General features: G+C 53.5%; 1 protein-coding gene across 1 annotated transcript in view; it reads left to right on the top strand.

The window, feature by feature from the left end:
* LOC140382508 (sorting nexin-14-like) overlaps positions 1–13,111 on the top strand; it is a gene marked incomplete at its 3' end in the record, with an annotated part of 53,697 nt that extends 40,586 nt beyond the window's left edge. The window contains exons 19-24 of the mRNA XM_072465919.1: positions 5,287–5,387; positions 6,093–6,204; positions 9,542–9,582; positions 9,859–9,978; positions 10,852–10,969; positions 12,947–13,111. Of these exons, the coding sequence (XP_072322020.1) occupies positions 5,287–5,387; positions 6,093–6,204; positions 9,542–9,582; positions 9,859–9,978; positions 10,852–10,969; positions 12,947–13,111 (657 nt within the window). The remainder of the gene's footprint in view (positions 1–5,286; positions 5,388–6,092; positions 6,205–9,541; positions 9,583–9,858; positions 9,979–10,851; positions 10,970–12,946) is intronic.
* Between the last annotated feature and the right edge of the window lie 345 nt (positions 13,112–13,456).

Here is a 13,456-nt window from a genome sequence, read left to right as displayed (position 1 = left end):
GCGTCCTCGTCAGCGCGTCCTCGACAGAGCGTCCTCGTCAGAGCGTCCTCGTCAGCGCGTCAGAGCGTCCTCGTCAGAGCGTCCTCGTCAGAGCGTCCTCGTCAGAGCTTCCTCGTCAGAGCGTCCTCGTTAGAGCGTCAGAGCGTCCTCGTCAGAGCGTCCTCGTCAGAGCGTCCTCGTCAGCGCGTCCTCGTCAGAGCGTCCTCGTCAGAGCGTCAGAGCGTCCTCGTTAGAGCGTCAGAGCGTCCTCGTCAGAGCGTCCTCGTCAGAGCGTCCTCGTCAGAGCTTCCTCGTCAGAGCGTCCTCGTCAGCGCGTCCTCGTCAGAGCGTCCTCGACAGAGCGTCCTCGTCAGCGTGTCCTCGTCAGAGCGTCCTCGACAGAGCGTCCTCGTTAGAGCGTCAGAGCGTCCTCGTCAGAGCGTCCTCGTCAGAGCGTCCTCGTCAGAGCGTCCTCGTCAGCGCGTCCTCGTCAGAGCGTCCTCGTCAGAGCGTCCTCGTCAGCGCGTCCTCGACAGAGCGTCCTCGTTAGAGCGTCAGAGCGTCCTCGTTAGAGCGTCAGAGCGTCCTCGTCAGAGCGTCCTCGTCAGAGCGTCCTCGTCAGAGCGTCAGAGCGTCCTCGTCAGAGCGTCCTCGTCAGAGCGTCCTCGTCAGAGCGTCCTCGACAGAGCGTCCTCGTTAGAGCGTCAGAGCGTCCTCGTTAGAGCGTCAGAGCGTCCTCGTCAGAGCGTCCTCGTCAGAGCGTCCTCGACAGAGCGTCCTCGTCAGAGCGTCCTCAACAGAGCGTCCTCGTTAGAGCGTCAGAGCGTCCTCGTCAGAGCGTCCTCGTCAGAGCGTCCTCGTCAGCGCGTCCTCGTCAGAGCGTCCTCGTCAGACCGTCCTCGTCAGCGCGTCCTCGACAGAGCGTCCTCGTTAGAGCGTCAGAGCGTCCTCGTTAGAGCGTCAGAGCGTCCTCGTCAGAGCGTCCTCGTCAGAGCTTCCTCGTCAGAGCGTCCTCGTTAGAGCGTCAGAGCGTCCTCGTCAGAGCGTCCTCGTCAGCGCGTCCTCGTCAGAGCGTCCTCGTCAGAGCGTCCTCGTCAGAGCGTCCTCGTCAGCGCGTCCTCGTCAGAGCGTCCTCGACAGAGCGTCCTCGTTAGAGCGTCCTCGTTAGAGCGTCAGAGCGTCCTCGTCAGAGCGTCCTCGTCAGAGCGTCCTCGTCAGAGCGTCCTCGTCAGCGCGTCCTCGTCAGAGCGTCCTCGACAGAGCGTCCTCGTCAGCGCGTCCTCGTCAGAGCGTCCTCGACAGAGCGTCCTCGTTAGAGCGTCAGAGCGTCCTCGTCAGAGCGTCCTCGTCAGAGCGTCCTCGTCAGCGCGTCCTCGTCAGAGCGTCCTCGTCAGAGCGTCCTCGTCAGCGCGTCCTCGACAGAGCGTCCTCGTTAGAGCGTCAGAGCGTCCTCGTCAGAGCGTCCTCGTCAGAGCTTCCTCGTCAGAGCGTCCTCGTTAGAGCGTCAGAGCGTCCTCGTCAGAGCGTCCTCGTCAGAGCGTCCTCGTCAGCGCGTCCTCGTCAGAGCGTCCTCGTCAGAGCGTCCTCGTCAGCGCGTCCTCGTCAGAGCGTCCTCGACAGAGCGTCCTCGTTAGAGCGTCCTCGTTAGAGCGTCAGAGCGTCCTCGTCAGAGCGTCCTCGTCAGAGCGTCCTCGTCAGCGCGTCCTCGTCAGAGCGTCCTCGACAGAGCGTCCTCGTCAGCGCGTCCTCGTCAGAGCGTCCTCGACAGAGCGTCCTCGTTAGAGCGTCAGAGCGTCCTCGTCAGAGCGTCCTCGTCAGAGCGTCCTCGTCAGCGCGTCCTCGTCAGAGCGTCCTCGTCAGAGCGTCCTCGTCAGCGCGTCCTCGACAGAGCGTCCTCGTTAGAGCGTCAGAGCGTCCTCGTTAGAGCGTCAGAGCGTCCTCGTCAGAGCGTCCTCGTCAGAGCGTCCTCGTCAGAGCGTCCTCGTCAGAGCGTCCTCGTCAGAGCGTCCTCGTCAGAGCGTCCTCGTCAGCGCGTCCTCGACAGAGCGTCCTCAATAGAGCGTCAGAGCGTCCTCGTCAGCGCGTCCTCGACAGAGCGTCCTCGTCAGAGCGTCCTCGTTAGAGCGTCAGAGCGTCCTCGTCAGAGCGTCCTCGTCAGAGCTTCCTCGTCAGAGCGTCCTCGTTAGAGCGTCAGAGCGTCCTCGTCAGAGCGTCCTCGTCAGAGCGTCCTCGTCAGCGCGTCCTCGTCAGAGCGTCCTCGTCAGAGCGTCCTCGTCAGAGCGTCAGAGCGTCCTCGTTAGAGCGTCAGAGCGTCCTCGTCAGAGCGTCCTCGTCAGAGCGTCCTCGTCAGCGCGTCCTCGTCAGAGCGTCCTCGACAGAGCGTCCTCGACAGAGCGTCCTCGTTAGAGCGTCAGAGCGTCCTCGTCAGAGCGTCCTCGTCAGAGCGTCCTCGACAGAGCGTCCTCGACAGAGCGTCCTCGTCAGAGCGTCAGAGCGTCCTCGTTAGAGCGTCAGAGCGTCCTCGTCAGAGCGTCCTCGTCAGAGCGTCCTCGTCAGCGCGTCCTCGTCAGAGCGTCCTCGACAGAGCGTCCTCGACAGAGCGTCCTCGACAGAGCGTCAGAGCGTCCTCGTCAGAGCGTCCTCGTCAGAGCGTCCTCGACAGAGCGTCCTCGTTAGAGCGTCCTCGTTAGAGCGTCAGAGCGTCCTCGTCAGAGCGTCCTCGTCAGAGCGTCCTCGTCAGAGCGTCCTCGTCAGCGCGTCCTCGTCAGAGCGTCCTCGACAGAGCGTCCTCGTCAGCGCGTCCTCGTCAGAGCGTCCTCGACAGAGCGTCCTCGTTAGAGCGTCAGAGCGTCCTCGTCAGAGCGTCCTCGTCAGAGCGTCCTCGTCAGCGCGTCCTCGTCAGAGCGTCCTCGTCAGAGCGTCCTCGTCAGCGCGTCCTCGACAGAGCGTCCTCGTTAGAGCGTCAGAGCGTCCTCGTCAGAGCGTCCTCGTCAGAGCGTCCTCGTCAGAGCTTCCTCGTCAGAGCGTCCTCGTTAGAGCGTCAGAGCGTCCTCGTCAGAGCGTCCTCGTCAGAGCGTCCTCGTCAGCGCGTCCTCGTCAGAGCGTCCTCGTCAGAGCGTCCTCGTCAGAGCGTCCTCGTCAGAGCGTCCTCGTCAGCGCGTCCTCGTCAGAGCGTCCTCGACAGAGCGTCCTCGTTAGAGCGTCCTCGTTAGAGCGTCAGAGCGTCCTCGTCAGAGCGTCCTCGTCAGAGCGTCCTCGTCAGCGCGTCCTCGTCAGAGCGTCCTCGACAGAGCGTCCTCGTCAGCGCGTCCTCGTCAGAGCGTCCTCGACAGAGCGTCCTCGTTAGAGCGTCAGAGCGTCCTCGTCAGAGCGTCCTCGTCAGAGCGTCCTCGTCAGCGCGTCCTCGTCAGAGCGTCCTCGTCAGAGCGTCCTCGTCAGCGCGTCCTCGACAGAGCGTCCTCGTTAGAGCGTCAGAGCGTCCTCGTTAGAGCGTCAGAGCGTCCTCGTCAGAGCGTCCTCGTCAGAGCGTCCTCGTCAGAGCGTCCTCGTCAGAGCGTCCTCGTCAGAGCGTCCTCGTCAGAGCGTCCTCGTCAGCGCGTCCTCGACAGAGCGTCCTCAATAGAGCGTCAGAGCGTCCTCGTCAGCGCGTCCTCGACAGAGCGTCCTCGTCAGAGCGTCCTCGTCAGAGCGTCCTCGTTAGAGCGTCAGAGCGTCCTCGTCAGAGCGTCCTCGTCAGAGCGTCCTCGTCAGCGCGTCCTCGTCAGAGCGTCCTCGTCAGAGCGTCCTCGTCAGAGCGTCAGAGCGTCCTCGTTAGAGCGTCAGAGCGTCCTCGTCAGAGCGTCCTCGTCAGCGCGTCCTCGTCAGAGCGTCCTCGACAGAGCGTCCTCGACAGAGCGTCCTCGTTAGAGCGTCAGAGCGTCCTCGTCAGAGCGTCCTCGTCAGAGCGTCCTCGACAGAGCGTCCTCGACAGAGCGTCCTCGTCAGAGCGTCAGAGCGTCCTCGTTAGAGCGTCAGAGCGTTCTCGTCAGAGCGTCCTCGTCAGAGCGTCCTCGACAGAGCGTCCTCGACAGAGCGTCCTCGTCAGAGCGTCAGAGCGTCCTCGTTAGAGCGTCAGAGCGTCCTCGTCAGAGCGTCCTCGTCAGAGCGTCCTCGTCAGCGCGTCCTCGTCAGAGCGTCCTCGACAGAGCGTCCTCGACAGAGCGTCCTCGTTAGAGCGTCAGAGCGTCCTCGTCAGAGCGTCCTCGTCAGAGCGTCCTCGTCAGAGCGTCCTCGTCAGCGCGTCCTCGTCAGAGCGTCCTCGACAGAGCGTCCTCGTCAGAGCGTCAGAGCGTCAGAGCGTCAGAGCGTCCTCGTCAGAGCGTCCTCGACAGAGCGTCAGAGCGTCCTCGTCAGAGCGTCCTCGTCAGCGCGTCCTCGTCAGCGCGTCAGAGCGTCAGAGCGTCAGAGCGTCCTCGACAGAGCGTCCTCGTCAGAGCGTCAGAGCGTCAGAGCGTCCTCGTCAGAGCGTCCTCGACAGAGCGTCAGAGCGTCCTCGTCAGAGCGTCCTCGTCAGCGCGTCCTCGTCAGCGCGTCAGAGCGTCAGAGCGTCCTCGACAGAGCGTCCTCGTCAGCGCGTCAGAGCGTCAGAGCGTCAGAGCGTCCTCGACAGAGCGTCAGAGCGTCCTCGTCAGAGCGTCCTCGTCAGCGCGTCCTCGTCAGAGCGTCAGAGCGTCAGAGCGTCAGAGCGTCCTCGTCAGAGCGTCCTCGTCAGCGCGTCCTCGTCAGCGCGTCCTCGTCAGAGCGTCAGAGCGTCCTCGTCAGAGCGTCCTCGTCAGAGCGTCCTCGTCAGAGCGTCCTCGTCAGAGCGTCCTCGCCAGAGCGTCCTCGTTAGAGCGTCAGAGCGTCCTCGTCAGAGCGTCCTCGCCAGAGCGTCCTCGCCAGAGCGTCCTCGCCAGAGCGGCTCGTCAGAGCGTCCTCGTCAGCGCGTCCTCGTCAGCGCGTCCTCGTCAGAGCGTCAGAGCGTCAGAGCGTCAGAGCGTCAGAGCGTCAGAGCGTCCTCGTCAGAGCGTCCTCGTCAGCGCGTCCTCGTCAGCGCGTCCTCGTCAGCGCGTCCTCGTCAGAGCGTCAGAGCGTCAGAGCGTCCTCGTCAGTGTACGGCTTTATTGTTATTACATGGACATTATATTCTAATGAGCTCTCATTTGTCCTGGTCCTGTGCTCGTCCTGGTTCTTGTCCTGTTTCTTGTCCTGGTCCTGGTCCTGGTCCTGGTCCTGGTCCTGGTTCTTGTCCTGGTCCTGGTCCTGGTCTTGGTCCTGGTTCTGGTCCAGGTCCATTCCCAGATGCTCAGCTTCCTTCTAAACGGATCCTGGGACCAAAGAACTATGAGTTCCTGGAGTCCAAGAGGCCTGAGTTTGAAGAGTACCTGCAGGTGAGAACTGAGAGAACTGAAGCCTCATGTTCAGTCAGTGCTTCAGGGTTTATGGTCTGGTTTATGTCTGGTTTATGGTCTGGTTTATGTCTGGTTTATGGTCTGGTTTATGTCTGGTTCATGGTCTGGTTTATGGTCTGGTTTATGGTCTGGTTTATGTCTGGTTTATGGTCTGGTTTATGGTCTGGTTTATGTCTGGTTTATGGTCTGGTTTATGTCTGGTTTATGGTCTGGTTTATGTCTGGTTTATGGTCTGGTTTATGGTCTGGTTTATGTCTGGTTTATGTCTGGTTCATGGTCTGGTTTATGGTCTGGTTTATGGTCTGGTTTATGTCTGGTTTATGGTCTGGTTTATGTCTGGTTTATGGTCTGGTTTATGGTCTGGTTTATGGTCTGGTTTATGGTCTGGTTTATGGTCTGGTTTATGTCTGGTTTATGGTCTGGTTTATGGTCTGGTTTATGGTCTGGTTTATGTCTGGTTTATGGTCTTGTTTATGGTCTGGTTTATGGTCTGCTTTATGGTGTGCTTTATGTCTGGTTTATGGTCTGGTTTATGGTCTGGTTTATGGTCTGGTTTATGGTCTGGTTTATGTCTGGTTTATGGTCTGGTTTATGGTCTGGTTTATGTCTGGTTTATGGTCTGGTTTATGGTCTGGTTTATGGTCTGAATGTGGACTAAAATGTTTTTCTCTTGTTGGACGTCAGAACTTGCTGCAGGTTCCTGAGCTCAGTAACAGTCAGCTCCTCGCAGACTTCCTGTCTCCTCACAGCATCGAGTCACAGTTCCTCGACAGGATGCTCCCCGACGTAAACCTGGGTAGGACACACCCTTTAGATGTAACCTGTGTAGGACACACCCTTTAGATGTAACCTGTGTAGGACACACCCTTTAGATGTAACCTGGGTAGGACACACCCTTTAGATGTAACCTGTGTAGGACACACCCTTTAGATGTAACCTGGGTAGGACACACCCTTTTAGATGTAACCTGGTTAGGGTGACACACCCTTTAGATGTAACCTGTGTAGGACACACCCTTTAGATGTAACCTGTGTAGGACACACCCTTTAGATGTAACCTTGGTAGGACACACCCTTTAGATGTAACCTGTGTTGGACACACCCTTTAGATGTAACCTGTGTAGGACACACCCTTTAGATGTAACCTGTGTAGGACCCTCCTTTAGATATAACCTGGGTAGGACACACCCTTTAGATGTAACCTGGGTAGGACACACCCTTTAGATGTAACCTGGGTAGGACACACCCTTTAGATGTAACCTGGATAGGACACAACCTTTAGATGTAACCTGGGTAGGACACACCCTTTAGATGTAACCTGGGTAGGACACACCCTTTAGATGTAACCTGGGTAGGACACACCCTTTAGATGTAACCTGGGTAGGACACACCCTTTAGATATAACCTGGGTAGGACACACCCTTTAGATGTAACCTGGTTAGGGTGACACACCCTTTAGATATAACCTGTGTAGGACACACCCTTAGATGTAACCTGTGTAGGACACACCCTTTAGATGTAACCTGGGTAGGACACACCCTTTAGATGTAACCTGGTTAGGGTGACACACCCTTTAGATATAACCTGTGTAGGACACACCCTTTAGATGTAACCTGTGTAGGACACACCCTTTAGATGTAACCTTGGTAGGACACACCCTTTTAGATGTAAGTTGTGTAGGACACACCCTTTTAGATGTAACCTGGGTAGGACACACCCTTTAGATATAACCTGGATAGGACACACCCTTTAGATGTAACCTGGGTAGGACACACCCTTTAGATGTATCCTGGGTAGGACACACCCTTTAGATGTATCCTGGGCAGGACACACCCTTTAGATGTAACCTGGGTAGGACGCACTTTGACCCTTTAGATTTAACCTCGGTGGCATGGTTTCCCCGCCCACTAAACCCATGTACAATAGGCTCCTCCCACTAAACCCATGGTGCTGCACCTGGTACAGAGGTCTCTCCAGGCTCATGTAGATGTGGTGTTTCAATTCAATTCAATTCAATTCAATGTATTTTTGTAACGTCCAAAATCACAACAACAGTTTCCTCTGAGGGCGACAGTGAGAAATGAATCAACAATGTCTGTGGTGGCGAGGGACGATGTCCCAGAGTCCTCTGTCCTTAGCTCCTCCTTCTGTCCTTAGCTCCTCCTTCTGTCCTTAGCTCCTCCTTCTGTCCTTAGCTCCTCCTTCTGTCCTTAGCTCCTCCTTCTGTCCTTAGACCCTCCTTCTGTCCTTAGACCCTCCTTCTGTCCTTAGACCCTCCTTCTGTCCTTAGACCCTCCTTCTGTCCTTAGCTCCTCCTTCTGCAGGAAAAACTACAAAAACCCTCCTTGGGACAAAGTATAAACCTGGGTTAGTTCCAGATGAAGGAGGATGTGACTCTCACAGACGTGAGGGAGACTGGAGCTGGAGCCACTCTTCAGGCAGATGAGGGACCGTCCACACGGGGCAGGGACACTTCACCAGGAGAGGGACATCTGGGTCCACAGGTCCTCAGGATTGAGACAAAGAAGGCGGTGAACAGTTTGCAAGTGGAATTAAAAAATAAATATTGTTTGATAGAATAAGTCAGAAGAAGAGGACAGAGCTCATACTTCCCCCAGAGTTGCTGCTAGGGCAGCGGAGCTGAAGCTGTGGGTTTATGTTTCTGTTCCTAACTAGTCTGACCATAAGTCATTTCGAAGAGGAACGTTTTAAGCCTGGACTTAAATGAAGAGACTGTGTCGCCTCTTTAACATGGACAGGACTCCACCTCCTACTGTGCTTTTAGAGACTCTTGGCACCACCAGAAGTCCAGCATTGAGAGTGAAGAGCTCTGATTGGATGAGATGGTTCTATAGCATCTTTGAGGTGGGAGGGGCCATGTCATTTATGGCTTTGTAAATCAGGAGGAGGAGTTTAAATGTGATTCTAAACTCGACAGGAGCCAGTGAAGAGACTCCAGCACCGGCGTAATGTGCTCTCTTCTTTTTGTTCCTGTTTGTAATCTTGCTGCTGCATTTTGAACCAGTTAAAGCTTTTTATGGAGCTTTTAGGACCTGCTGTGAGCAGGAGTTACAGGAGAATCGAGACGTTACAAATGCAGGAGACGTTTCAGCTTCACTTTTAGGCCGGATTCTTCTGATTTTGGCTCTTGTTGCGCAAATGGAAAGAGTCTGTTTTACTGATGTGATTTATATGAGCTTTAAATGAGAGCTCCTGGTCCAATCAGACTCTGAGGTTTCTTACAGTAGAACTGGAGGCTTCAGTGGGACTATCTGCACAATGACCTCCAGCACAATGACCTCCTGCACAATGACCTTCAGCACCATGACCTCCAGCACAATGACCTCCAGCACAATGACCTTCAGCACAATGACCTCCTGCACAATGACCTCCTGCACAATGACCTTCAGCACAATGACCTCCAGCACAATGACCTCCTGCACAATGACCTCCTGCACAATGACCTCCTGCACAATGACCTTCAGCACAATGACCTCCAGCACAATGACCTTCAGCACAATGACCTTCAGCACAATGACCTCCTGCACAATGACCTTCAGCACAATGACCTCCTGCACAATGACCTCCTGCACAATGACCTCCAGCACAATGACCTCCTCCACAATGACCTCCTGCACAATGACCTCCTGCACAATGACCTCCTGCACAATGACCTCCAGCACAATGACCTCCAGCACAATGACCTCGGTTTGTTCAGGGTTAAGAAGCAGATCATTAAGTGTCCTCCAGGTTTTTATCTCCTTCACACGAGCTCTAAGTCTGTCTCCTTGATCGCTCTGATCAGGTTCATTGATAAATACAGCTGAGTGTTAATGCCATGTGACCTGATCATGTGACCTGATCATGTGACCTAACGGCAGCATGTAAAGAGGAAACAGAATTGGACCGAGTACTGACCCCTGTGGCACGCCGTAAATTACTTTAGAACAAGGTGAGGAGCTCTGGTTTACATGAACAAACTGGTACCAATCAGATAAATAGGATGTAAAGCAGCTGAGGGCGGGGCCTCTGAGGGCGGGGCCTCTGACACCTACATCACATTCTAACCTCTGCAGTAGAATGTTGTGGTCGATGGTCAAACGTTTCCTGACAGTATCTGCTGCTTCTTCTCAGGTAAAATCTTCAAGTCCGTCCCTGGGAAACTCATGAAAGAGGTGAGCAATCTGACCAACTGAACCTTCTGGACATGTCTTCAACTGAACCTTCTGGACATGTCTTCAACTGAACCTTCTGGACATGTCTTCAACTGAACCTTCTGGACATGTCTTCAACTGAACCTTCTGGACATGTCTTCAACTGAACCTTCTGGACATGTCTTCAACTGAACCTTCTGGACATGTCTTCAACTGAACCTTCTGGACATGTCTTCAACTGAACCTTCTGGACATGTCTTCAACTGAACCTTCTGGACGTGTCTTTTGTCTCCACAGAAAGGGCAGAACCTGGATCCGTTCCTTCAGTCGTTCTTTAACTCGTGTGAATCTCCCAAACCCAAACCGAGTCGCAACGAGCTCACGGTGTTGAGTCCTACTGCACACACGGACAAGAAGGTACAAATACTACTGCAAATACTCACTCTGAAGTACTTTTACTGGACACGCCGAGTCCTACTGCACACAGGGACAAGAAGGTACAAATACTACTGCAAATACTCACTCTGAAGTACTTTTACTGGACACGCCGAGTCCTACTGCACACAGGGACAAGAAGGTACAAATACTACTGCAAATACTCACTCTGAAGTACTTTTACTGCACACGCCGAGTCCTACTGCACACACGGACAAGAAGGTACAAATACTACTGCAAATACTCACTGTGAAGTACTTTTACTGCACACGCCGAGTCCTACTGCACACAGGGACAAGAAGGTACAAATACTACTGCAAATACTCACTGTGAAGTACTTTTACTGCACACGCCGAGTCCTACTGCACACACGGACAAGAAGGTACAAATACTACTGCAAATACTCACTGTGAAGTACTTTTACTGCACACGCCGAGTCCTACTGCACACACGGACAAGAAGGTACAAATACTACTGCAAATACTCACTCTGAAGTACTTTTACTGCACACGCCGAGTCCTACTGCACACACGGACAAGAAGGTACAAATACTACTGCAAATACTCACTCTGAAGTACTTTTACTGCACACGCCGAGTCCTACTGCACACACGGACAAGAAGGTACAACTACTACTGCAAATACTCACTGTGAAGTACTTTTACTGCACACGCCGAGTCCTACTGCACACACGGACAAGAAGGTACAACTACTACTGCAAATACTCACTGTGAAGTACTTTTACTGCACACGCCGAGTCCTACTGCACACAGGGACAAGAAGGTACAAATACTACTGTAAATACTCACTCTGAAGTACTTTTACTGCACACGTTGAATCTGTTCTGGGGTTTCAGCTTTTCACTACTTTGTACCACAACAACGCATGTGACCTCGGTGACCTCTCGGACAGGAAGTGCCCTCAGAAGTACTTCCTGGAGCAGCGCGGCATGTTCGACCACATGATGTTTGTGGGTGAGTGTCACAAGTGTCTTTAAACTCATTCATTTAAATAATTCCAGCTTCTTCCTCTTCTCTGGGTCGCGGGGGCTCAGAGTGTTCAGAGTCCCCGCCTCCTTACATCACTTCCTGTTTGTGTTTCAGCTCGGGTAGTGTTCAGAGTCCCCGCCTCCTTACATCACTTCCTGTTTGTGTTTCAGCTCGGGTAGTGTTCAGAGTCCCCGCCTCCTTACATCACTTCCTGTTTGTGTTTCAGCTCGGGTAGTGTTCAGAGTCCCCGCCTCTTTACATCACTTCCTGTTTGTCTTTCAGCTCGGGTAGTGTTCAGAGTCCCCGCCTCCTTACATCACTTCCTGTTTGTGTTTCAGCTCGGGTAGTGTTCAGAGTCCCCGCCTCCTTACATCACTTCCTGTTTGTCTTTCAGCTCGGGTAGTGTTCAGAGTCCCCGCCTCCTTACATCACTTCCTGTTTGTCTTTCAGCTCGGGTAGTGTTCAGAGTCCCCGCCTCCTTACATCACTTCCTGTTTGTGTTTCAGCTCGGGTAGTGTTCAGAGTCCCCGCCTCTTTACATCACTTCCTGTTTGTCTTTCAGCTCGGGTAGTGTTCAGAGTCCCCGCCTCCTTACATCACTTCCTGTTTGTCTTTCAGCTCGGGTAGTGTTCAGAGTCCCCGCCTCCTTACATCACTTCCTGTTTGTGTTTCAGCTCGGGTAGTGTTCAGAGTCCCCGCCTCCTTACATCACTTCCTGTTTGTGTTTCAGCTCGGGTAGTGTTCAGAGTCCCCGCCTCTTTACATCACTTCCTGTTTGTCTTTCAGCTCGGGTAGTGTTCAGAGTCCCCGCCTCCTTACATCACTTCCTGTTTGTCTTTCAGCTCGGGTAGTGTTCAGAGTCCCCGCCTCCTTACATCACTTCCTGTTTGTGTTTCAGCTCGGGTAGTGTTCAGAGTCCCCGCCTCTTTACATCACTTCCTGTTTGTCTTTCAGCTCGGGTAGTGTTCAGAGTCCCCGCCTCCTTACATCACTTCCTGTTTGTCTTTCAGCTCGGGTAGTGTTCAGAGTCCCCGCCTCCTTACATCACTTCCTGTTTGTGTTTCAGCTCGGGTAGTGTTCAGAGTCCCCGCCTCCTTACATCACTTCCTGTTTGTGTTTCAGCTCGGGTAGTGTTCAGAGTCCCCGCCTCTTTACATCACTTCCTGTTTGTCTTTCAGCTCGGGTAGTGTTCAGAGTCCCCGCCTCCTTACATCACTTTCTGTTTGTCTTTCAGCTCGGGTAGTGTTCAGAGTCCCCGCCTCCTTACATCACTTCCTGTTTGTGTTTCAGCTCGGGTAGTGTTCAGAGTCCCCGCCTCCTTACATCACTTCCTGTTTGTGTTTCAGCTCGGGTAGTGTTCAGAGTCCCCGCCTCTTTACATCACTTCCTGTTTGTCTTTCAGCTCGGGTAGTGTTCAGAGTCCCCGCCTCCTTACATCACTTCCTGTTTGTCTTTCAGCTCGGGTAGTGTTCAGAGTCCCCGCCTCCTTACATCACTTCCTGTTTGTCTTTCAGCTCGGGTAGTGTTCAGAGTCCCCGCCTCCTTACATCACTTCCTGTTTGTCTTTCAGCTCGGGTAGTGTTCAGAGTCCCCGCCTCCTTACATCACTTCCTGTTTGTGTTTCAGCTCGGGTAGTGTTCAGAGTCCCCGCCTCCTTACATCACTTCCTGTTTGTGTTTCAGCTCGGGTAGTGTTCAGAGTCCCCGCCTCCTTACATCACTTCCTGTTTGTCTTTCAGCTCGGGTAGTGTTCAGAGTCCCCGCCTCCTTACATCACTTCCTGTTTGTCTTTCAGCTCGGGTAGTGTTCAGAGTCCCCACCTCCTTACATCACTTCCTGTTTGTCTTTCAGCTCGGGTAGTGTTCAGAGTCCCCGCCTCCTTACATCACTTCCTGTTTGTCTTTCAGCTCGGGTAGTGTTCAGAGTCCCCGCCTCCTTACATCACTTCCTGTTTGTCTTTCAGCTCGGGTAGTGTTCAGAGTCCCCGCCTCCTTACATCACTTCCTGTGCGCTCTCAGAATTGTGGCTAAACGTTCATTCGAGTCGTATCTGGATCATCTCATGAACCACAAACTGGAGCAGCTTCTGCAGGAACATCGCCTCGTGTCTCTCATCACGCAACTCCGAGGTCTGGACATGCCCCTGTTTGACACCATTTTTACCTGTTTCAGACAGTGTTTTAAACGTGTTTTTACATGTTTCAGATGCAGTGTTTTAAAGGTGTTTTTACATGTTTTAAACGTGTTTTTACATGTTTCAGATGCAGTGTTTTAAATGTGTTTTTACATGTTTTAAACGTGTTTTTACATGTTTCAGATGTAGTGTTTTAAAGGTGTTTTTACATGTTTTAAACGTGTTTTTACATGTTTCAGATGTAGTGTTTTAAAGGTGTTTTTACATGTTTTAAACGTGTTTTAACATGTTTCAGATGCAGTGTTTTAAACGTGTTTTTACATGTTTCAGATGTAGTGTT

The sequence above is a fragment of the Eucyclogobius newberryi genome, unplaced genomic scaffold (genome assembly GCF_026437365.1).
Source record: "Eucyclogobius newberryi isolate DKJ021-1_F unplaced genomic scaffold, fEucNew1.0.hap1 SCAF_100, whole genome shotgun sequence".
NCBI lineage: Eukaryota > Metazoa > Chordata > Actinopteri > Gobiiformes > Gobiidae > Eucyclogobius > Eucyclogobius newberryi.
This window is presented reverse-complemented; position numbering and strand designations above follow the sequence as displayed.